This window comes from Oncorhynchus tshawytscha, unplaced genomic scaffold (assembly GCF_018296145.1).
Source record: "Oncorhynchus tshawytscha isolate Ot180627B unplaced genomic scaffold, Otsh_v2.0 Un_scaffold_1072_pilon_pilon, whole genome shotgun sequence".
In the NCBI taxonomy this organism is placed as follows: Eukaryota; Metazoa; Chordata; class Actinopteri; order Salmoniformes; family Salmonidae; genus Oncorhynchus; species Oncorhynchus tshawytscha.
This window is the reverse complement of record NW_024609709.1, coordinates 4,010-28,407: the sequence shown is the minus strand read 5'-3', so window position 1 is coordinate 28,407 and position 24,398 is coordinate 4,010. Positions and strand designations below refer to the sequence as shown.

General features: G+C 46.3%; 1 protein-coding gene and 1 long non-coding RNA gene across 2 annotated transcripts; both read right to left on the bottom strand.

Annotated features, from left to right (window-relative positions):
* Window positions 1–15: 15 nt before the first annotated feature.
* On the bottom strand, window positions 16–24,398 carry pals2a (protein associated with LIN7 2, MAGUK family member a; the record flags this gene model as incomplete). Its single annotated transcript, XM_042317140.1, is given in 11 exon segments — window positions 16–609; window positions 1,265–1,393; window positions 2,505–2,707; window positions 2,967–3,128; window positions 6,906–6,974; window positions 7,441–7,537; window positions 12,561–12,692; window positions 17,129–17,356; window positions 17,637–17,783; window positions 21,210–21,362; window positions 24,280–24,398. Coding segments are annotated over 11 exon segments (1,614 nt in total). The 3' UTR covers window positions 16–432.
* Window positions 10,294–11,232, bottom strand: LOC121845601. Its single transcript, XR_006082631.1, has 2 exons — window positions 10,589–11,232; window positions 10,294–10,526 (listed from the first exon to the last, which is right to left on the bottom strand). It is a non-coding gene; the product is annotated as an uncharacterized LOC121845601 (long non-coding RNA).

The following is a 24,398-nucleotide window of genomic DNA, read 5'->3' as shown; positions in this document are numbered from 1 at the left end:
GGTGGGTTGGGGCTAGGTGAGGCTAGGCGGGGCTAGGCAGGGTGGGGCTAGGTGAGGCTAGGCGGGGTGGGGCTAGGCAGGGTGAGGCTAGGCGGGGTGGTGCTAGACAGGGTGAGGCTAGGCTCCACTGGGGCTGCATGGTAAAGTCCCATACAAACATAAGTCTCAATGGGTCCTTAGCTCTCACATCCCTGTATGGGTCAATTCCATTTCAATTCAGTCAATTTAGGAAGTTCACTGACATTCCACTTTTCCTCAATGGGAAAAATGTGGAATTGTAGTTCATCTACTTCCTGAAATTCCAGAATTAAAATTGACCCCAACCGTGGTGGTTAGGGACAACCTCTTCCAAGTCTCCATGTGCTCCTGGGCCCAGCAGCGGGCGGCGTGTCCTCCAGCCCAGTAGGGAGCAGCCTAACCAGGCTGTGTCTCTCAGTACACCCAGCTGACAGGGACCCACTGGGGCTCAGAACACAGCTGCTCCACGGCCGCCTGCAGCTGCTCAAAGGCCTTGTCCAGGTTGTCGTTAACGATGGTCAGGTCAAAGTAGTGGCTGTAGGCCCGGCGGATCCTGGCGCTCTCATCCACCGTCTTCTTCAGATCGGTCTCCTGAGAGAGAGAGAGTGGAGGGGGAGAGAGAGAGAGTGGAGGGGGAGAGAGAGAGAGGGAGGGGGAGAGAGAGGGGAGAGTGGAGGGGGAGAGAGAGAGAGGGGAGAGAGGGGAGGGGGAGAGCGAGGGCGAGGGGGGGAGAGAGGGGGGGGGGGGAGCGAGAGCGAGGGAGAAGGGAGGGGGAGCGAGAGCGAGGGAGAAGGGGGAGGGTGAGCGAGAGCGAGGGAGAAGGGGGGGGGGAGAGAGAGCGAGGGAGAAGGGAGGGGGAGGGGGAGGGAGAGAGAGGGAGAAGGGAGGGGCAGGGAGAAGGGGAGGGGGAGCGAGGGAGAGGGGAGAGAGAGAGGGAGGGAGAAGGGGAGAGAGTGGAGGGGGAGGAGAGGGGAGAGAGAGAGCGAGGGAGAAGGGGAGGGGAGTGGAGGGGGAGAGAGAGAGGGGGGGGAGAGAGAGGAGGGAGGGGAGAGAGCGAGGGAGAAGGGGAGAGAGGGAGGGGGAGAGAGTGGAGGAGAAGGGGGAGAGAGTGGAGGGGGAGAGAGGGGAGGGAGAAGGGGAGAGAGTGGAGGGGGAGAGAGTGAGAGAGGTTTCCATCAGTGATTATCTTCTGAATAACTACAACACTCAGAATTGTGCACAGATCCACCAACATCCAGAGACTGACCGTGAGCAGTTTGGTGGTGAGTCCAGCGTCCACCACGGCTTTGTGCATAGCTCTTAGTGTGTCCAGTTGTGGAGCAGCAACAAACACCACAAACGGCATGAACTCTGCTGTCTTCAACTGCTTCAGCGCCTGACGACACACACAACCCGTCAACACACACACACACACGACCCGTCAACACACACACAACCCGTCAACACACACACACACACAACCCGTCAACACACACACACACACACACACACGACCCATCAACACACACACACACACACCCATCAACACACACACACACACACACGACCCATCAACACACACACACACACCCATCAACACACACACACACGACCCATCAACACACACACACACGACCCATCAACACACACACACGACCCATCAACACACACACACACACGACCCATCAACACACACACACACGACCCATCAACACACACACACACACGACCCATCAACACACACACACACACACACGACCCATCAACACACACACGACCCATCAACACACACACACACACGACCCATCAACACACACACACACACACACGACCCATCAACACACACACAACACACACACCCATCAACACACACACACACACACGACCCATCAACACACACGACCCATCAACACACACACACACACACACGACCCATCAACACACACACACACACACACCAATCAACACACACACGACCCATCAACACACACACACACAAACGACCCATCAACACACACACAACCAATCATGCTTATTCAGGTTTTGCTTATGACCCATGCAGCTGTCTTTATCTCAATATCAAATGATTTCTGGGTAACAAATTAGATCCCTTACTGTCATTAGCTTCTTAGCAAAAGCAATTTCTCAAAGAATTTAGCCAAGACTGTCTGGGAGTGTTCTGAATGGGGAGGGGAAAACTGAGAACTAGCTGTTATTGGCAGAGAGGTTTGGAACTCTCTTTCTTATTGGTCTATTAACTCATTTTCCACATGGTGATGTCACTAGGCAGACCAAAACTCAATCCCACAAAAACAAGCTGAAATTTCATGCGGTCTTTTCAATCAGCTCTTACACTAAAAGGCATGATCATAATGTTCACATTACAGTATTATTCTAACCTAAGTGCAGTAATATAAGGACACAGGAAAATCACATTTTTGACAGAACTGTACCTTTAAAATGAATAGATCCTGACTGTGTGAAATGTGTGTGTGTGTCAGACCTACCTGTGGGTTAACGTCCAGTATGCAGGTACGTCCTGCGTCCACCACCTCGTGGATGGAGTTCATCTTGGTTCCGTAGAGGTTTCCATCGTACTCTCCATGCTCCAGGTAGCGACGGGCCTTAATGTCTGTCTCCATCTGGGACCGAGACACAAAGCAGTACGACTGGCCGTCTCTCTCCTCCTCCCGAGCAGGCCGAGACGTGACTGGAGGGAGGTGAGGAAATGGTGGGAAGTAAGGAGAGAAAGAGGGGCGTGAGGAGAGAAAGAGGGGCGTGAGGAGAGAAAGAGGGGCGTGAGGAGAGAAAGAGGGGTGAGGAAAAATCTCATTCATCCATAGGAGACTGAAGTTTGTCTTCTGCTGTACCCCTGATACACACAGGGGGGACTGGGACTCACAGGGGACAGTGGTTCCATAGAGCAGGGGGTTGATATACACACACACACAGGGGGGACTGGGACTCACAGGGGACGGTGGTTCCATAGAGCAGGGGGTTGATGATGATCAGTCTGTTCTTCAGGCTGCGCCGACCCACTCCCTGAGCACCAATCAGAACCAGGGTTTTCCTCTGGAATGGAGGCATCTTGGCCACCTCTTCGTAGATCTGCAGCTCGTGGCGGTCAAACTCTGGTCGTCACGACAACAGACACACTACCACCATCAGCTTAGTTTGCTCAGTAATAAAACTAACACATAACTACTGAACAAAAATATAAAAACGCAATTTCAACGATTTTACTGAGTTAGTTAACAACTGTCAATTTAAATAAATTCATTAGACCCTAATTTATGGATTTCACATGACTGGGCAGGGGGCACAGCCATGGTTCGGCATAGAATCACCCACTGGGGAGCCAGGCCCAGCCAATCAGAATGAGTTTTTCCCCCCACAAAAAGGGCTTTATTACAGACAGAAATAATCCCCAGTTTCGTCAGCTGTCCCGGTGGCTGGTCTCAGACGATCCCGCAGGTGAAGAAGCCGGATGTGGAGGTCCTGGGATGATGTGGTTACACGTGGTTGTGAGGCCGGTTCAACGTACTGACAAATTCTCTAAAATGACGTTGAAGGTGGCTTATGGTAGAAACATGTACATTCAATTCTCTGGTGGACAGTCCTGCAGTTAGAATGCAAAATGCACACTCCCTCAAAACTGGAGACATCTGTGGCATTGTGTTGTGTGACAAAACTGCACATTTTAGAGTGGTCTTTTGTCCCCAGCACAAGGTGCACCTGTGTACTGATCATGCTGTTTAATAATCTTCTTGATATGCCACAACTGTCAGGTGGATGGATTATCTTGGCAAGGGAGATATGCTCACTAACAGGGATGTAAACAAATTTGTGCACAAAATTTGAGCGAAATAAGCTTTTTGTGCATATTAACTAATGTGCACATCATTTGAGAAATGTTTTGTGCACATGGAACATTTCTGAGATCTTTTCTTTCAGCTCATGAAACCTGGGACCAACACTTTACACGGTGCATTTATATTTGTTTTCAGTATTATATACAGTCATCTCTACTACAGTTATATACACAGTGTTCAAAACATCAAAGAACACCTTCCTACTATTGAGTTGCTTCCCCTTCAGCTACACGGATTAAAGTAGATTTAACAAGTGACACCTGGTCAGTATGTGTCATGGAAAGAGCAGGTGTTCCTAATGTTTTGTACACTCGGTGTAGAGCCCACAATAGATGGAAAAATGAACCTACTCCACACATACGTATTAGTTAGGCTCTACTGTAGTACACTTTTATATCACTGAAATATTAAATGAATGTCTGCCAGAGATAGAGGTATTAATAGAGGAATGTCTGCCAGAGATAGAGGTATTAATAGAGGAATGTCTGCCAGAGATAGAGGTATTAATAGAGGAATGTCTGCCAGAGATAGAGGTATTAATAGAGGAATGTCTGCCAGAGATAGAGGTATTAATAGAGGAATGTCTGCCAGAGATAGAGGTATTAATAGAGGAATGTCTGCCAGAGATAGAGGTATTAATAGAGGAATGTCTGTCAGAGATAGAGGTATTAATAGAGGAATGTCTGCCAGAGATAGAGGTATTAATAGAGGAATGTCTGCCAGAGATAGAGGTATTAATAGAGGAATGTCTGCCAGAGATAGAGGTATTAATAGAGGAATGTCTGCCAGAGATAGAGGTATTAATAGAGGAATGTCTGCCAGAGATAGAGGTATTAATAGAGGAATGTCTGCCAGAGATAGAGGTATTAATAGAGGAATGTCTGCCAGAGATAGAGGTATTAATAGAGGAATGTCTGTCAGAGATAGAGGTATTAATAGAGGAATGTCTGCCAGAGATAGAGGTATTAATAGAGGAATGTCTGCCAGAGATAGAGGTATTAATAGAGGAATGTCTGCCAGAGATAGAGGTATTAATAGAGGAATGTCTGCCAGAGATAGAGAAGTATTAATAGAGGAATGTCTGTCAGAGATAGAGGTATTAATAGAGGAATGTCTGCCAGAGATAGAGGTATTAATAGAGGAATGTCTGTCAGAGATAGAGGTATTAATAGAGGAATGTCTGCCAGAGATAGAGGTATTAATAGAGGAATGTCTGCCAGAGATAGAGGTATTAATAGAGGAATGTCTGTCAGAGATAGAGGTATTAATAGAGGAATGTCTGCCAGAGATAGAGGTATTAATAGAGGAATGTCTGCCAGAGATAGAGGTATTAATAGAGGAATGTCTGCCAGAGATAGAGGTATTATCCAGCTGCTCTTTGCTTCGATATGCATTAGGAGACGGCTCTGGTCAACAACATGTTACTGATAGCAACACCCACATGGTGAACTGAAGCCCTTTAGAGCAGGATCAGAGAGGTCTAACAGCAGGATCAGAGAGGTCTAACAGCAGGATCAGAGAGGTCTAACAGCAGGATCAGAGAGGTCTAACAGCAGGATCAGAGAGGTCTAACAGCAGGATCAGAGAGGTCTAACAGCAGGATCAGAGAGGTCTAACAGCTGGAGCTACTGTTATCAGTATAACAACCCCCACATGGTGAACTGAAGCCCTTTAGAGCAGGATCAGAGAGGTCTAACAGCAGGATCAGAGAGGTCTAACAGCAGGATCAGAGAGGTCTAACAGCAGGATCAGAGAGGTCTAACAGCAGGATCAGAGAGGTCTAACAGCTGGATCAGAGAGGTCTAACAGCAGGATCAGAGAGGTCTAACAGCAGGATCAGAGAGGTCTAACAGCTGGAGCTACTGTTATCAGTATAACAACCCCCACATGGTGAACTGAAGCCCTTTAGAGCAGGATCAGAGAGGTCTAACAGCAGGATCAGAGAGGTCTAACAGCAGGATCAGAGAGGTCTAACAGCAGGATCAGAGAGGTCTAACTAACGGCTGGATCAGAGAGTTCTAACAGCAGGATCAGAGAGGTCTAACGGCTGGATCAGAGAGGTCTAACAGCAGGATCAGAGAGGTCTAACAGCAGGATCAGAGAGGTCTAACAGCTGGATCAGAGAGGTCTAACAGCAGGATCAGAGAGGTCTAACAGCAGGATCAGAGAGGTCTAACAGCAGGATCAGAGAGGTCTAACGGCTGGATCAGAGAGGTCTAACAGCTGGATCAGAGAGATCTAACAGCAGGATCAGAGAGGTCTAACGGCTGGATCAGAGAGGTCTAACAGCAGGATCAGAGAGGTCTAACAGCAGGATCAGAGAGGTCTAACAGCAGGATCAGAGGTCTAACAGCAGGATCAGAGAGGTCTAACGGCTGGATCAGAGAGGTCTAACGGCTGGATCAGAGAGATCTAACAGCAGGATCAGAGGTCTAATGGCTGGATCAGAGAGGTCTAACAGCAGGATCAGAGAGGTCTAACAGCAGGATCAGAGGTCTAACGGCTGGATCAGAGAGGTCTAACAGCAGGATCAGAGGTCTAACAGCAGGATCAGAGAGGTCTAACGGCAGGATCAGAGAGGTCTAACGGCTGGATCAGAGAGGTCTAACAGCAGGATCAGAGAGGTCTAACAGCAGGATCAGAGAGGTCTAACAGCTGGATCAGAGAGGTCTAACGGCAGGATCAGAGAGGTCTAACAGCTGGATCAGAGAGGTCTAACGGCTGGATCAGAGGTCTAACAGCTGGATCAGAGAGGTCTAACAGCAGGATCAGAGAGGTCTAACAGCTGGATCAGAGAGGTCTAACGGCTGGATCAGAGAGGTCTAACGGCTGGATCAGAGAGGTCTAACAGCTGGATCAGAGAGGTCTAACAGCTGGATCAGAGAGGTCTAACGGCTGGATCAGAGGTCTAACAGCTGGATCAGAGAGGTCTAACAGCAGGATCAGAGAGGTCTAACAGCTGGATCAGAGAGGTCTAACGGCTGGATCAGAGGTCTAACAGCTGGATCAGAGAGGTCTAATGGCTGCTGAACTCACCTGCATTCTTGGACATCAGGTACATAATCTTCTTCTTCTTCTTTCCTGTTAGTGTCCCACAGAGAACACCTGGGAGGAACAACACACATTAAAAGTTCACTGAACCACAAGAGGGCACCAGAGTAAACATATTTCCTAAGTACGTCTGAGTTGTGGACACAAGTAGAGGGGAAGTAGAGGAGGGGGGGGGTATTTATTAGAGGTTATTTATTAGAGTGTGGATTCAGCCTATACTTTCATGGCAGCCTATACTTTGCTGCCTAATGTGATAATTTGAGAAATAAACTGTCATGGGAATATTAGGCTGTGTGTATATAGTACACTACTTTTCAGGTGGGCAGAAGATATGATTTTGGGGTCTATGTCAGAACTTTTTGAGTATAGAGATGTGTGTTACAATTCCATTTCACCTTAGTTGAACCAGGCAGTGTTCTGAGTTATATAGGTGGGTGTAAAGAAGTCTAACTACGTAATAATAATTACATTTTAAGCACTTTTCAAAACACCCAATGTCACTTTACAGTCAGAAATGTACCTGATCCATTCCATTCTCTCCTCACAAAGGCCTTCCTCTTCTCCTCTAAGAACTGACTGGGGATCAGTCCTGTGGCTCCTCCCACAATGTTGACTGCCTGAGGGACAGGATGTGTGAGGTCAGAGACATGCTACTTCCTGTTTCTCATTCTAGTACAGTTAAATAGTTAACACACACACACACGGACGCAGCGGTCTATGGTACTGCATCTCAGTGCAAGAAGCATCACTACAGTCCCTGGTTTGAATCCAGGCTGTATCACATCCAGCCGTGATTGGGAGTCCCATAGGGTGGCACACAATTGGCCCAGCGTTGTCCAGGTTTGGCCGGGGTAGGCTGTCATTGTAAATATGAATTTGTTCTTAACTGATTTGCCCAGTTAAATAAAAGGTTATACACACACCAAAAAGTTATTTTGTTGGCATTTACACATGTCCCCATTACCAGTAAAACATAATCAAAACATATTCATTTCACTTACTTGTTGTGCTGTTTCGTTGTTTATTCGTTTCATTCTCAACCAGGATTTCTATGGAACGCAGTTTGGGTCTTTGTGTGTCAAAAAAAGTTACATGTCAAATAAAAACTATTTGACGTGTCATATAAGCTTGTTGACCAATCAGGATATGACTGCATGTCACATAATAATCTAACTCGTTCATTCATTTTTTAAAACGTAGTTATTACACTAATCACTCGTATTTTAAATGTCACAACGATTCATCGATACGTATGCTATGATGCTGGTAAAGTTGCTAGCTAGCTCATAGATGCAAACGATGTTCTTCCCCAAAAACGTATCATCTGTTTCAGTAGCTATAGTTACCTGGCTAACTATATAGCTAGGTGTCATCATCTGTTTCAGTAGCTATAGTTACCTGGCTAACTATATAGCTAGGTGTCATCATGTTTCAGTCGCTATAGTTACCTGGCTAACTATATAGCTAGGTGTCATCATCTGTTTCAGTAGCTATAGTTACCTGGCTAACTATATAGCTAGGTGTCATCATCTGTTTCAGTAGCTATAGTTACCTGGCTAACTATATAGCTAGGTGTCATCATCTGTTTCAGTAGCTATAGTTACCTGGCTAACTATATAGCTAGGTGTCATCATCTGTTTCAGTAGCTATAGTTACCTGGCTAACTATATAGCTAGGTGTCATCATCTGTTTCAGTCGCTATAGTTACCTGGCTAACTATATAGCTAGTGTCATCATCTGTTTCAGTAGCTATAGTTACCTGGCTAACTATATAGCTAGGTGTCATCATCTGTTTCAGTAGCTATAGTTACCTGGCTAACTATATAGCTAGGTGTCATCATGTTTCAGTCGCTATAGTTACCTGGCTAACTATATAGCTAGGTGTCATCATCTGTTTCAGTAGCTATAGTTACCTGGCTAACTATATAGCTAGGTGTCATCATCTGTTTCAGTAGCTATAGTTACCTGGCTAACTATATAGCTAGGTGTCATCATCTGTTTCAGTAGCTATAGTTACCTGGCTAACTATATAGCTAGGTGTCATCATCTAAAATAACCCTAATTTATATAAGACAGTTCTTATTTGATTAATGGTGGTTGGACCCATCTATGTGAAGCTAGCCACAATAAGGATTAGCCAAAATAGTGGACTTTGCGGTTAAGCCTTCAAAATAAAAGTATGCCATTGACAGTGATGCAAATGAATACAAATAGTATAATTATGGCATAGTTTAATAGATCATGTTAAACAAGGTTTGAATGTTATATAAAATCAACAAAAGACTATTTGTTAATTTGACAAAAGCTTTTGAAATTACACTGGATGTATTATACTTTAGAATTGCATTGTGGGCATACTTATTTCACTGTACAGCTTCACCAATGGATTGTGGATCAATGACATGGTGCATCAGTCTCCTCAGTGACACCCAGAGAACAGTAGCATTGTAGCTCTCATTGCGGGACTCTGAAACAACTGTGAATTGAGCCAAATTTATTGTCAACCCATACTGTGTGGATGTTTTGGAGTCTGATAACTGAGTAAATATATTGCGTATTGAGTAGACTGATACCCCATTTCATTGATCCCCAATCCTTAGGTAAAACTGTACAGTGCAATATGAATGTCAACACACACAATAGGCTGACTGTGGAGATGATTTCACAGTCACAGTCCCGCGATAAGAGCTACAATGCCAATATTTGCGTAAACTCTTCACAGTTGTGTTCTGTGGGTGTCACATAGTAGACTGATACCCCATTTCATTGCTCCACATTCCAATCTTGTTTAACATTATCTAGTCTAAATATGGCATGATTCCACCAATTGTAACCCTCTGCATCACTTTCAAAGAAGTACTTTTATTTTGAAGGCAAACCGCAAATTCCTCTATTGTGCCTAATCCTTATTGGGGCTAGCTTCACAACAAATAACCCAGTCCCGTTGAGACTCACTAGCCAGATGAAGCTAGCTGGCTGCTTATAATATAGCTATGGGAAACAAGGTTAAGTAGCTGGCTAGCTATTTATCTTCATGAACTGAAGTTCAATTTCAATAGGGGAACAACAAGAGACTACCTAGCTAATAGTTACTCACAAGGATTCCTAAGTCATTGCTAAGAATAGTGAAAATGACTGCAATTTCTATTGGTCATTGTTTTCAGGCTGGTTGTATTGGTGCTAGCTAGGTACCAAGCTAAAGCTAGCACCCCAGAAGTTGGGGTTGAACAAATGATGCTTTATTACCAATGCGGTATTGTAAACACATCGTTCGTGGCCGGTGTTTGCAGACTTTTCTTGTACAGCGTTGTCAGTGCTACTGATAGTAGTGGTGGTGCTTGGCTTGTAAACTCAGAACCTTGTACAGCGTTGTCAGTGCTACTGATAGTAGTGGTGGTGCTTGGCTTGTAAACTCAGAACCTTGTACAGCTTTGTCAGTGCTACTGATAGTAGTGGTGGTGCTTGGCTTGTAAACTCAGAACCTTGTACAGCTTTGTCAGTGCTACTGATAGTAGTGGTGGTGCTTGGCTTGTAAACTCAGAACCTTGTACAGCTTTGACAGTGCTACTGATAGTAGTGGTGGTGCTTGGCTTGTAAACTCAGAACCTTGTACAGCTTTGACAGTGCTACTGATAGTAGTGGTGGTGCTTGGCTTGTAAACTCAGAACACACAACATTCTACAATAGAACGCTGTTATTTTACATGGCAAATTAAAAGCTTATTTAACGCATCAAATAGTGTTATTGTCAAATAGTGTTATTATCAAATAGTGTTATTGTCAAAGTGTTATTGTCAAATAGTGTTATTGTCAAATAGTGTTATTGTCAAATAGTGTTATTATCAAAGTGTTATTATCAAATAGTGTTATTATCAAATAGTGTTATTGTCAAATAGTGTTATTGTCAAATAGTGTTATTGTCAAATAGTGTTATTGTCATATAGTGTTATTGTCAAATAGTGTTATTGTCAAATAGTGTTATTGTCAAATAGTGTTATTATCAAATAGTGTTATTGTCAAATAATGTTATTGTCAAATAGTGTTATTATCAAATAGTGTTATTGTGAAAGTGCTATTTAACGCATCAAATAGTGTTATTGTGAAAGTGTTATTTGACACGCAAAGACCCAAACGGTGTTCCATAGCATGTGGTGAAGCTATGACTGTGTAACTCCGGTAGGACAACATCTGAACAACAGCACACTTGGTAGTGTGTACCGGTGCTCAACCAGTCGGCGAAAGCCAACATCATCCACGACAGAGAACGGCTGATGGTCAAGGGCAATGAATCCCATTATCTTGCCGCTAATGGATTTCACCTTTGAGTTGTCTCTCTGAAATGTTCTTACTCTTTCAAATGACTGCTGGACTTGTTGACTGCTCCATCCACACAGCAGGCCTTGTGGGCTAGGTTAGGGATGCTGTGTTGCACGTGTAGCGCTACATTTTACATGGCGTCATTACGTCATCTACCTACGTTATATAGGTATGCACCTCATCTACCTACGTTATATAGGTATGCACCTCATCTACCTACGTTATATAGGTATGCACCTCATCTACCTACGTTATATAAGGTATGCACCTCATCTACCTACGTTATATAGGTATGCACCTCATCTACCTACGTTATATAGATATGTACCTCATCTACCTACGTTATATAGATATGTTATATAGGTATGCACCTCATCTACCTACGTTATATAGATATGTACCTCATCTACCTACGTTATATAGATATGCACCTCATCTACCTACGTTATATAGGTATGCACCTCATCTACCTACGTTATATAGGTATGCACCTCATCTACCTACGTTATATAGATATGCACCTCATCTACCTACGTTATATAGATATGTACCTCATCTACCTACGTTATATAGATATGCACCTCATCTACCTACGTTATATAGATATGCACCTCATCTACCTACGTTATATAGATATGCACCTCATCTACCTACGTTATATAGGTATGTACATCATCTACCTACGTTATATAGGTATGTACATCATCTACCTACGTTATATAGATATGTACCTCATCTACCTCATCTATCTACCTACGTTATATAGGTATGCACCTCATCTACCTACGTTATATAGGTATGCACCTCATCTACCTACGTTATATAGGTATGCACCTCATCTACCTACGTTATATAGATATGCACCTCATCTACCTACGTTATATAGGTATGCACCTCATCTACCTACGTTATATAGGTATGTACCTCATCTACCTACGTTATATAGATATGCACGGCAGCTTTGACATCGGTTTTTAACGTCGGCTTTAAACTAGACATCGGGCCGATACCGATGGTGGCATTTTTTAGCTAATATCGTCCGATTCCAATATATCGTGCATCCCTAATTAAAAGTTCCACCTAGCGAATCAAAAGAAGGCAAGATGGAGCACGGACCTATTACCATATTGCTTACACTGTATCTCTCCATCCAGTTGTTTCAGATCAAGTGCCTAGGGGTGGATGTGGGAAAGTCATTCAACTCTGAGTCTATGAGAACGTTCCTCTGAAAGTAGTAGCAGAGCCATATAGTTGAGCAGTAAGGCATGAGGACCTGGATGAATAACACACAGCTAAGGGCTGTTCTGTGGTCAGCAGTACCTACCTGCCACCAGTTAGGGTCCTCTCTGTTGACAATGTGCAAAACATCTCCTTTAGAGAAGGCCAGGCCAGCCTCCTTACAGGGGATCAGGTTGTCTGTGGCTGGGCTGTAGTTAAAGTGGGGTTTCAGATGCACCTAGAAAACAAGGTCTGTGTTACCATAGTTACAGCTTCAAGTAGAAAAAAGGAAATAGGAGGGGTGTTTAACAACGACATCTTCAGATTGTAAATCACCAACAGCCCAACGCTCTACAGTCTGTACTGTGAGAATCTACAGAGAGAAACAAACAATCTACAGGACCGTATCTCTCCAGGAACAGGGTTGGAGAGCCCTGTCCTACAGGACCGTATCTCTCCAGGAACAGGGTTGGAGAGCCCTGTCCTACGGGACCGTATCTCTCCAGGAACAGGGTTGGAGAGCCCTGTCCTACGGGACCGTATCTCTCCAGGAACAGGGTTGGAGAGCCCTGTCCTACAGGACCGTATCTCTCCAGGAACAGGGTTGGAGAGCCCTGTCCTACGGGACTGTATCTCTCCAGGAACAGGGTTGGAGAGCCCTGTCCTACGGGACCGTATCTCTCCAGGAACAGGGTTGTGAGAGCCCTGTTACGGGACTTATCTCTCCAGGAACAGGGTTGGAGAGCCCTGTCCTTAACACACTCCGTATCTCTCCAGGAACGGGGTTCACCAGAGCCCTGTCCTACGGGACCGTATCTCTCCAGGAACGGGGTTGGAGAGCCCTGTCCTACGGGACCGTATCTCTCCAGGAACGGGGTTGGAGATGTCCTACGGGACCGTATCTCTCCAGGAACAGGGTTGGAGAGCCCTGTCCTACGGGACCGTATCTCTCCAGGAACAGGGTTGGAGAGCCCTGTCCTACGGGACCGTATCTCTCCAGGAACAGGGTTGGAGAGCCCTGTCCTACGGGACCGTATCTCTCCAGGAACAGGGTTGGAGAGCCCTGTCCTACGGGACCGTATCTCTCCAGGAACAGGGTTGGAGAGCCCTGTCCTACGGGACTGTATCTCTCCAGGAACAGGGTTGGAGAGCCCTGTCCTACATAAAGCCCCAGATCAGCTGTCCTTTCCTTTACTCCTCTTCATGCCCCAGATAGGCTTTCTTTCTCTTTCATACACTCTCTCCCTTCTCCTCCCTCCCTCCCTCCTCCCCCTCTCCTCTGTCCCTCCTCCTCTCCCTCTCCTCTGTCCCTCCTCCCCCTCTCCCTCTCCTCCTCCTCCCTCTCCTCAGTGCCCCAGTTATCCCATGAAGTGTATTAATAGGACCAGTGTGTCCCAGGCAGGGTAACAGTTCCAGCTGCGTGCCCTGTCATTCTGGGTTAGGACCAGGTCAACCCCGTCTCCCCCTCAACCACCCTGACAGGTACAAAAACACAGTGATGGAAAAAGTCAAAGATAACTTAATAGAAAATGACTCAAGTAAAAGTCACCCAGTAAAATACTACTTGAGTAAAAGCAGACAGCACCATGTTCTTGTTCTGTAAATGTACGGCTAGCCAGGGGCACACTCCAACACTCAGACATTATTACAGCTAGCCAGGGGCACACTCCAACACTCAGACATTATTACAGCTAGCCAGGGGCACACTCCAACACTCAGACATTATTACAGCTAGCCAGGGGCACACTCCAACACTCAGACATTATTACAGCTAGCCAGGGGCACACTCCAACACTCAGACATTATTACAGCTAGCCAGGGGCACACTCCAACACTCAGACATTATTACAGCTAGCCAGGGGCACACTCCAACACTCAGACATTATTACAGCTAGCCAGGGGCACACTCCAACACTCAGACATTATTACAGCTAGCCAGGGGCACACTCCAACACTCAGACATTATTACAGCTAGCCAGGGGCACACTCCAGCACTCAGACATTATTACAGCTAGCCAGGGGCACACTCCAACACTCAGACATTATTACAGCTAGCCAGGGGCACACTCCAACACTCAGACATTATTACAGCTAGCCAGGGGCACACTCCAACACTCAGACATTATTACAGCTAGCCAGGGGCACACTCCAACACTCAGACATTATTACAGCTAGCCAGGGGCACACTCCAACACTCAGACATTATTACAGCTAGCCAGGGGCACACTCCAACACTCAGACATTATTACAGCTAGCCAGGGGCATGAAGTGTATTAAAGGACTCAGACATTATTACAGCTAGCCAGGGGCACACTCCAACACTCAGACATTATTACAGCTAGCCAGGGGCACACTCCAACACTCAGACATTATTACAGCTAGCCAGGGGCACACTCCAACACTCAGACATTATTACAGCTAGCCAGGGGCACACTCCAACACTCAGACATTATTACAGCTGCCAGGGGCACACTCCAACACTCAGACATTATTACAGCTAGCCAGGGGCACACTCCAACACTCAGACATTATTACAGCTAGCCAGGGGCACACTCCAACACTCAGACATTATTACAGCTAGCCAGGGGCACACTCCAAACTCAGACATTATTACAGCTAGCCAGGGGCACTCCAACACTCAGACATTATTACAGCTAGCCAGGGGCACACTCCAACACTCAGACATTATTACAGCTAGCCAGGGGCACACTCCAACACTCAGACATTATTACAGCTAGCCAGGGGCACACTCCAACACTCAGACATTATTACAGCTAGCCAGGGGCACACTCCAATACTCAGACATTATTACAGCTAGCCAGGGGCACACTCCAACACTCAGACATTATTACAGCTAGCCAGGGGCACACTCCAACACTCAGACATCCTTTACAAATGAAGCATTTGAAATGTAACAAGTACTTTTGGGTGTCAGAGGAAATGTTTGGAGTAAAAAGTACAGATTTTCTTTAAGAATGTAGTGAAGTAAAAGTTGTCAAAAACATCAATAGTAAAGTACAGATTCCCCCCCAAAAACATAATTTACACTGCAAAAGCAAAAATCAAATACGACCAAGAGACAACTGCAGTGTATGTACTGTACACACTTCCTCTGAGCTGTACAGCCCAGGTGCAGAAACAGGTTCTCAATAGGAGATAGATATTAGAAGGACCATGCCCCTAACAGTATCATTATTACAGCCTCTCTGACCTAGTGGAGAACCAGCCCTCCTCCTAATATCTAACAGTATCATTATTACAGCCTCTCTGACCTAGTGGGGAACCAGCCCTCCTCCTGATAACTAACAGTATCATTATTACAGCCTCTCTGACCTAGTGGGGAACCAGCCCTCCTCCTGATATCTAACAGTATCATTATTACAGCCTCTCTGACCTAGTGGGGAACCAGCCCTCCTCCTGATATCTAACAGTATCATTATTACAGCCTCTGACCTAGTGGGGAACCAGCCCTCCTCCTGATATCTAACAGTATCATTATTACAGCCTCTCTGACCTAGTGGGGAACCAGTATCATTATTACAGCCTCCTGAGTATCATTATTACAGCCTCTCTGACCTAGTGGGGAACCAGCAGTCCTCCTGATATCTAACAGTATCATTATTACAGCCTCTCTGACCTAGTGGGGAACCAGCCCTCCTCCTGATATCTAACAGTATCATTATTACAGCCTCTCTGACCTAGTGGGGAACCAGCAGTCCTCCTGATATCTAACAGTATCATTATTACAGCCTCTCTGACCTAGTGGGGAACCAGCAGTATCCAGCCTCCTCTGATATCCAGCCCTCCTCCTGATATCTAACAGTATCATTATTACAGCCTCTCTGACCTAGTGGGGAACCAGCAGCCTCCTCCTGTGGGAACCAGCCCTATCTAACAGTATCATTATTACAGCCTCTCTGACCTAGTGGGGAACCAGCCCTCTAACAGTATCATTATTACAGCCTCTCTGACCTAGTGGGAACCAGTGGTATCAACCAGCCTCTCTCCTGATATCTAACAGTATCATTATTACAGCCTCTCTGACCTAGTGGGGAACCAGCCCTCCTCCTGATATCTAACAGTATCATTATTACAGCCTCTCTGACCTAGTGGAGAACCAGCCCTCCTCCTGATATCTAACAGTATCATTATTACAGCCTAATCCTCCTAATATCTAACAGTATCATTATTACAGCCTCTCTGACCTAGTGGGGAACCAGCCCTCCTCCTGATATCTAACAGTATCATTATTACAGCCTCTCTGACCTAGTGGAGAACCAGCCCTCCTCCTAATATCTAACAGTATCATTATTACAGCCTCTCTGACCTAGTGGGGAACCAGCCCTCCTCCTGAAGAGCTACTTCTTGGGGCAGGCTTTTGGTCCAGCCCTGCTTTAACACATCTGACTCTACTAATCGGCTGAATCACCTCAATGAACTGAATCAGGTGTGTTGCTGCAAAAACCCTACATTCCCAAAATGTCCCTCCAAGAGGAGGAGGATTAATTAGCCACCCGTGTTGTCATTAGGATGTGAATGGAAGCTAACTGAAACTGAGGAACCTACCTGAAATCTGGCCAATAACAAACTGAATCTGGACAACAAGAAACATTTTTGTTTTCTGTTGTAAAACATTTTGCTACGGTTCACTAATAAATATGCCCCTGTTCTCACCTGTGGGGGTGCTGGAGTGTCGCGGTAGCTGGGCAGGATCTTGAGGGTGACGCCCCCCTGGCAGTCCCTCAGCAGCTCCAGCAGCTCCTTGGGATCGCTGCCCACCTCGCGCCCGTTCACCTCCCTGATCACGTCGCCCGCGTGCAGCATGCCCTGCCGGTCGATCATACTGCCGTGCAGGACCCTGGCGATCACCAGCTCCCCGCGTTCCACCCTGAACGTCACGCCCTGAGGAGGAGAAGAGAATAAGAGGGGGATTGAGAGAATGGAGAGAGAGAGGTTAATGCATGAGAAGGGATTTAAATATTCCATGTACCTAACCTGCTAACTACAAACTATGAACAGTCATCCAGATCTTGCAGATTGATTGGTAATGTCTGAGACTGGTCCTAAATGGTACCCTGTTCCCTACATAGTGCACCACTATTGACCGGAGCCCGGCTATTGGTCCCTGGTCAAAAGTAGTGCACTATATAAGGAGCCATTTGGGACTCAGTCATTAACTCACCAGTGGTTCGCCAGCCTTCTTCTGAATGCCAATTATCCTGACGGCGTCGGCGGGCATGAGAGGGCCGGTCGCCATGGCATTACTGTTCACCTCCGACGGCATCTCATAACATTTAGCTGCCACCTTGTCATGGGCCTCAATCAGAGACTGGAGAGAGAGAGAGAGACAGAGAGACAGTTAGCTGCCACCTTGTCATGGGCCTCAAATCAGAGACTGGAGAGAGAGAGACAGTTAGCTGCCACCTTGTCATGGGCCTCAGACTGGAGAGAGAGAGAGACAGTTAGCTGCCACCTTGTCATGGGCCTCAGACTGGAGAGAGAGAGAGGAGAGAAAAGAGACATAAAAACAGTGAGCGAGAAAGAGACAAAGACAGACAGTTAGCTGCCACCTTGTCATGGGCCTCAGAGACTGGAGAGAGAGAGAGAGGAGAGAGAGAGAGAGACAGAAAAACAAAAGCAGAAAGAGACAAAGACAGAGAGACAGTTAGCTGCCACCTTGTCATGGGCCTCAATCAGAGACTGGAGAGAGAGAGAGAGACAGAAAAACAGAGAGAGAAAGAGAGACAGTTAGCTGCCATCTTGTCATGGGCCTCAATCAGAGACTGGAAAAGAGAGAGAGAGACTGGAAAAGAGAGAGAGAGACTGGAAAAGAGAGAGACTGGAAAAGAGAGAGACTGGAAAAGAGAGAGACTGGAAAAGAGAGAGACTGGAAAAGAGAGAGCGTTAGCTGCCATTTTGTCATGGGCCTCGATCAGAGACTGGAGGAGAGAGGGACTGGAGGAGAGAGGGAGAGACATGATTATTGAAGAGTGATTGTATTATTCCAGTAGAACACTAAGCCAGCGAGGAAAAAAACATCACCACACAGAAAGGAAACAGTGTAAAACAGTTGGATTCGTAACCTCACTCCCCAGCTGAACACGTCTCCACTCACGCTATAAAAAAATGAAAACAATGGCTCACATTTCTATAGAGCCGTTCTGCTAAGACGTTGTCAAGTGTGTGGTCATGTTTGTTTGTGAGGCAGAGGATCCCTGGTTGCAGCCCGGTAAGGGACAAGGACGTGACACAAGTAATCAAGTACACACCTGTTACAACATCCCAACACATCACACAGAGCTGTCTCCACACCCTCCTCCTCAACATATCACACAGAGCTGTCTCCACACCCTCCTCCTCAACATATCACACAGAGCTGTCTCCACACCCTCCTCCTCAACATATCACACAGAGCTGTCTCCACACCCTCCTCCTCAACATATCACACAGAGCTGTCTCCACACCCTCCTCCTCAACATATCACACAGACCCGTCTCCACACCCTCCTCCTCAACATATCACACAGACCCGTCTCCACACCCTCCTCCTCCTCATATCACACAGACCCGTCTCCACACCCTCCTCCTCAACATATCACACAGACCTGTCTCCACACCCTCCTCCTCAACATATCACACAGACCTGTCTCCACACCCTCCTCCTCAACATATCACACAGACCTGTCTCCACACCCTCCTCCTCAACATATCACACAGACCCGTCTCCACACCCTCCTCCTCAACATATCACACAGACCCGTCTCCACACCCTCCTCCTCAACATATCACACAGACCCGTCTCCACACCCTCCTCCTCAACATATCACACAGACCCGTCTCCACACCCTCCTCCTCAACAACACTATTTCATCATGTCGTAGTCAAGCAGCAACACTCATTGATTTACTTCCAACTGACAAGAGAGAAACACACAACCTACTGGGTAACTGCCCCTCCAGTGTATATGAACCAATCACAGCTCTTCTTCACAAGTAGACTACACTTCTTCACAACCAGTGCATGTTTAAGACCAAAAGTAGCATGCAGGAAATACAATCATGAATCAGTCCCACAGTAAGGAAAGGAGGAACAAGACTGTTAAGTTCTCACCTGCAGAGCAGCCATATCACAGGATGAATATCTGACACACACACACACACACACACACACACACACACACAGAGAGACACAGAGACAGAGATAAAAACAGACAGAGAAAGACAAAGACAGAAAGAAACAGAGAGACAGAAAGACAGAGAGAAAGAGAGAGAAAGACAGAGAAAAAAAGAGACAGAAAGACAGAGACAGAGAGAGACAGAGAGAGACAGAGCCAGAGAGAGCAGCAACATGCATCAGTACAGATCTGGTTCACACATGATAGAACTCCCTAACCCAGAAATGTGTGTCTACCTCCCCCACTTGACCCCTCCACTCCCATTGGACCAGGGACATAGCCCCCCTCAGGCCGCAGTTTCTCATTGGTCCAGACAGAATAGGCTATTTTTTTTATCTCTAGGGGGGGCAAGTAGCAGAGACAGAGAGAGAGTCAAAGACAGATTATTATAACCAATTGATAACAGGGCTCATTTACAATGGTGCCCTGAGGAAAACTATTTCTTCATAATAATAATATAAATTAACACAACGGCTTCCAACACCACAAAAACAATGATTCAATCCAAACAGTTGCAGTTCTCCTTAAACACATTCAGTATTACAGCTCTAGCTGCCGTAGAGGCACCAGAGAGTCACAGCTCTAGCTGCCGTAGAGGCACCAGAGAGTCACAGCTCTAGCTGCCGTAGAGGCACCAGAGAGTCACAGCTCTAGCTGCCGTAGAGGCACCAGAGAGTCACAGCTCTAGCTGCCGTAGAGGCACCAGAGTCACAGCTCTAGCTGCCGTAGAGGCACCAGAGAGTCACAGCTCTAGCTGCCGTAGAGGCACCAGAGAGTCACAGCTCTAGCTGCCGTAGAGGCACCAGAGAGTCACAGCTCTAGCTGCCGTAGAGGCACCAGAGTCACAGCTCTAGCTGCCGTAGAGGCACCAGAGTCACAGCTCTAGCTGCCGTAGAGGCACCAGAGTCACAGCTCTAGCTGCCGTAGAGGCACCAGAGAGTCACAGCTCTAGCTGCCGTAGAGGCACCAGAGAGTCACAGCTCTAGCTGCCGTAGAGGCACCAGAGAGTCACAGCTCTAACTGCCGTAGAGGCACCAGAGAGTCACAGCTCTAGCTGCCGTAGAGGCACCAGAGAGTCACAGCTCTAGCTGCCGTAGAGGCACCAGAGAGTCACAGCTCTAGCTGCCGTAGAGGCACCAGAGAGTCACAGCTCTAGCTGCCGTAGAGGCACCAGAGTCACAGCTCTAGCTGCCGTAGAGGCACCAGAGAGTCACAGCTCTAACTGCCGTAGAGGCACCAGAGTCAATGAATGAGATGTTCGACGAGCACGTGTCCACATACTTTTGACCATGTAGTTCCAACCAGAGAGAGAGAGATGATGATTATTATTATTATAATGTTAATCTCTAAAGAAAACTTTGGCAACATGTACATTGTTACATAATGACAATAAAGCAAATTTAAATTAATTGAATTTTGAGAGAGCGAGAGGCAGAGATAGCGAGGCAGAGACAGCGAGGCAGAAACTTCAGGAGTAATATGGTGATTGACAGGACAGTCATTCTCTAGTCTACTTTCAGGCTAGCTCTAACAACTCAACAGTACTGTGTGTGTGTGTGTGTACACATAGGTGTGTGAGTACCTTGAAGTGTGGTTCCTGGAGGATGTTGGCTAGTTCCTCAGCGGAGGCGTCTCTACTACTCAGTCCTGTGAGGGAGTCTAGGATCTCTGAGACCAGCTGCTTGTTGTTGTCTCTCACAGCCTCCAGCTTCACATCCGCCAGCCTCTCATGTGCCTGCAGAGACACACATTAATACACACAGTATTTAGTTCAGGTTTTAACTATCCCAACGCCCAGGACCAGTTATTCTGCCCCCGGCCTCTGGAACAGCCTGCCAGAGAACCCGAGGTGGGCTGAAACTGTGGACATATGTAAAGGAGATCTTAAAACAGCTTTTAAGTTGAGCTTTTCCTTGGGGTGCTGTTTAGTCGTTCAGTTATTATTGTTGTTCTTTCATTTGTGGTGTAGTAAATATTTCAGGTGGTATTTGTTTTTTCCTATGAAGCACATTGTGTTGCATTCCATGCTGTAGAAATAAAGCCCGATTTCATTTATTCGTGCCCTGGTCAGTTTTTTCCCTGTGAAAAGTGAACCTAGTGTAAATGTCCACCAGATGTCAGCATGTCACAACAAACAAACACACTACTCCTTATGGCCTTTCTCTTGCATTTCAAAGATGGTACAAAAAAATAAAAAAAATTAAACAATGTCTTTTTCTGTGTGTTTAGTGAGTCCTCCAGATCAGAGGCAGTAGGGATGACCAGGGATGTTCTCTGTTTAGTGAGTCCTCCAGATCAGAGGCAGTAGGGATGACCAGGGATGTTCTCTGTTTAGTGAGTCCACCAGATCAGAGGCAGTAGGGATGACCAGGGATGTTCTCTGTTTAGTGAGTCCTCCAGATCAGAGGCAGTAGGGATGACCAGGGATGTTCTCTGTTTAGTGAGTCCTCCAGATCAGAGGCAGTAGGGATGACCAGGGATGTTCTCTGTTTAGTGAGTCCTCCAGATCAGAGGCAGTAGGGATGACCAGGGATGTTCTCTGTTTAGTGAGTCCTCCAGATCAGAGGCAGTAGGGATGACCAGGGATGTTCTCTGTTTAGTGAGTCCTCCAGATCAGAGGCAGTAGGGATGACTAGGGATGTTCTCTGTTTAGTGAGTCCACCAGATCAGAGGCAGTAGGGATGACCAGGAATGTTCTCTGTTTAGTGAGTCCTCCAGATCAGAGGCAGTAGGGATGACCAGGGATGTTCTCTGTTTAGTGAGTCCTCCAGATCAGAGGCAGTAGGGATGACCAGGAATGTTCTCTGTTTAGTGAGTCCTCCAGATCAGAGGCAGTAGGGATGACCAGGAATGTTCTCTGTTTAGTGAGTCCACCAGATCAGAGGCAGTAGGGATGACCAGGGATGTTCTCTGTTTAGTGAGTCCCCCAGATCAGAGGCAGTAGGGATGACCAGGGATGTTCTCTGTTTAGTGAGTCCTCCAGATCAGAGGCAGTAGGGATGACCAGGGATGTTCTCTGTTTAGTGAGTCCTCCAGATCAGAGGCAGTAGGGATGACCAGGGATGTTCTCTGTTTAGTGAGTCCTCCAGATCAGAGGCAGTAGGGATGACCAGGGATGTTCTCTTGATAAGTGTGTCAATTAGACAATTTTCCTGTCCTGCTAAGCATTCAAAACATAATGAGTACTTTTGGGTGTCATGGAAAATGTATGGAGTAATAAGTAAAGAAATTTTAGGAATGTAATGAAGTAAAATGAGTCAAAAATATGATTACTATAGTACAGATTCATCCCAAAAAATACTTTAAAAGTACTTTACACCACTTCAAAAGGGAAAAAAATGGAATCAATACGACCAAGGGACAACTGCACAGTGTACTGTCCACACTCCCTCTCACCCATACAGCCCAGATGCAGAAACAGGTTTTAAAGTACAGATACCCCCAAAAACTGCTACAATTGTAAAGTATTTTTTACTTAAGTACTTTAACACCACTGCGGTTTATAAATTAGGCAGGCCCCTGGCCTCTACAGACTCTGTGACATGGCTGGCCCTCTGAAACACGTTGTAGATGACATTTCACTGCAGTGTTAAACATAGATGTGCAGCTGTTAACCCCATGCACCCGGCAGTAACCACAGAGACTTAGGCTGGGGTTACTTACACAAAGCCACTAACGCAATTCTAGTTGCAGTTGCAAGTGACGTAATCTCAAGCAACTTTGCGGTTACATGAAGCAACTCAAATGTGATTAAAATTGCACGCAACAGCCAATCAAATTGAAGCGGATGGTTTGAGAATTCTAAACTCACCCCATGTCATCTGCTGCATTACGTCGTGGTTTCACTAATGTGTTCACCCAACGGTTTGGTTATAGTGACAGCAAGGACACCGTAGAAATGCAGCCTGTACAATTTAGCTAGTTAGCCTAAAGGACATTGCAAACACCAACACAGCTAGCTAGCCAAAATTACACGGCAAACAACAACACAGCTAGCTAGCCAAAATTACATGGCAAACACCAACACCTAGCTAGTTAACAACGAGCTAACCAAGCTAGCACAGTTCATGGTGGACAATTTCAGTTGAAACTGGTCAAGGAGAGGTTTGGCTTCTCTTCAAAATTACACGTATTGACTGCTAAACCATGTACAAATAACTTGTTTACAATTCCTGTTGTGTTAGTCTCTGTCCTGTCAACCCTGATTGCGGGTTGTTCTGCGCAGTACGAACAGCTGTGTTGACATGACAACTGGGTCGGAATTCCGAACCTTCAAATGGATCATGTGACAAAAGTATTTGTTTTGATTGGCTGTTGCTTGCAACTAGTTGCACAAAGTTTGAACTGGATTCAACCAAGTTGCAGATGAGATGCTTATTGGTTGCAGGGGGGTGTTTCCCCAAGCAACCAACTCAAATTGCTGGCCTGTTGCGCCGTGTACTGGCAGACTGACTGGCTAATTGGCCATACCATACATTCAAACACTCGTGGCCAAAACGTTCCAGACTGCTGTTGTTTGAGTCATGGCCGTTATTGGCTCAGTCCATTCTGACAAGATGGAGGAGACATTTATATGGTGGCACTGAGTGCCTCTTCCTCTCCCCTCCTTCTCTACTCTCTTAACTGATGATATGATGCAGTGTGTATGTTACCTTGGCGAGGGAGCGGACTATGGGGCTCTCTATGATTCCCTTGAGGAAGAGGAGGTCGATGTCTTTGGCCCCCGTGGTGGGAGGCATGTCTCTCAGGTTATCCAGCACCTGCTGCATGG